This window comes from Frankliniella occidentalis, unplaced genomic scaffold, assembly GCF_000697945.3.
Source record: "Frankliniella occidentalis isolate FOCC.00 unplaced genomic scaffold, Focc_3.1 Scaffold240, whole genome shotgun sequence".
NCBI classification, from domain to species: Eukaryota; Metazoa; Arthropoda; class Insecta; order Thysanoptera; family Thripidae; genus Frankliniella; species Frankliniella occidentalis.
Genome location: NW_026267366.1, coordinates 369,717 through 370,791, shown reverse-complemented (window position 1 = coordinate 370,791; position 1,075 = coordinate 369,717). Strand labels below are relative to the sequence as shown.

The 1,075-nt window shown below is 59.6% G+C and overlaps 1 protein-coding gene across 5 annotated transcripts in view; it reads right to left on the bottom strand.

Annotated features, from left to right (window-relative positions):
- LOC113210238 (uncharacterized) overlaps positions 1-706 on the bottom strand; it is a 20,159-nt gene extending 19,453 nt beyond the window's left edge. For all 5 annotated transcript variants that reach the window (XM_052273028.1, XM_052273029.1, XM_052273030.1 and 2 more), the window contains exon 1: positions 423-706. In XM_052273028.1, coding sequence (XP_052128988.1) covers positions 423-444 — 22 coding nt within the window. In that variant the 5' untranslated portion in view covers positions 445-706. The remainder of the gene's footprint in view (positions 1-422) is intronic.
- Positions 707-1,075: the final 369 nt, after the last annotated feature.

Genomic DNA, 1,075 nt, shown 5'->3' with positions numbered 1-1,075 from the left:
TGTGACGGACTGTTCCCGAGATGGAAATGGGGGCGAAAGGAGACATTTCTATCTTTCACAACGCTTGAAAGCGCTTTCTAACGTGCAACCGCATCTAGATTTTTTTTCTCGGAGGCGGAACAAGACGCACTCTTTAAATTGTATCTACTACTTTCCTTTATAGACCCTTTTCTTGATGACTTTTTGCTCTATGAGGAAAAGTGGTCTCGGTTAAATCCTGTTCCCCCGCTTAGCTGATATGACGTGCTGATAAGAAAGCGCCGCTTTTTTTTTCTTAATTATCTTGTAAAGTTTTTTACAACGTGACATGGGTTTTGCATTGCGATGTTGTTCACGTGATCACATCGTGCCACACCGCAAAGTGCCTTGCTTAATCGTTGTTGTTTTTATGAGTTAATTGCGGTTGCAACGGTCGAACTCACCTGGCTTAACGCCCGGCTCCATGGCGAGGTGATAGTGGCCCCCACGCGGGCCGGGGCTGCCGTCCGCCCCGTCGGGGTGCACCGTGATGTTGTCGCTGACCACGAAGCGGCGCGCCGCCGCCAGCCGCTGGTCGGGCTCCACGCGGCCCACCCGGCACTGCACGTGCTCCGCGGCGATCGCCGTCAGGGCGTCGGCGTGCTGCACGCGGAGCGGCAGCTGCTGCAGCTGGGCGCCCCGGGCCGGCCGACGGCCAGGGCCAGCTGCGCGCGCAACCTGCACCTCCCTGCAAGAGACGGGACAGGGCACCTGGTTTTATGGCCGGCTGACAGAGTAGTGGGAGGGGGGGGGTGTAGAGGGGATGTGTATTGAGAATTGATTTCATCTCAGGCTCCTCTCCTCACCTCTCACCTGCACGCGGTCGGTGCCGACCGCCTGCCGGTCGAGCTCGGTCGGTCGACGAGGCGATTTCTGCAGCTCACCTCTTTGACTCGGCCGACCGAGGGCGCCTGTGGTCTGGACGTAGGCAGACCCGCTCGGCACGGCGGCTCAACGGGACTGCCCACCCTCCAGGCGCTCCAGCCCGACAGTAGCTCGGCCAGCTGCTTGTCGCAAGGGCGGGTGCGTCAGCCCGTGCAGCAGCTGGGGACCGCTC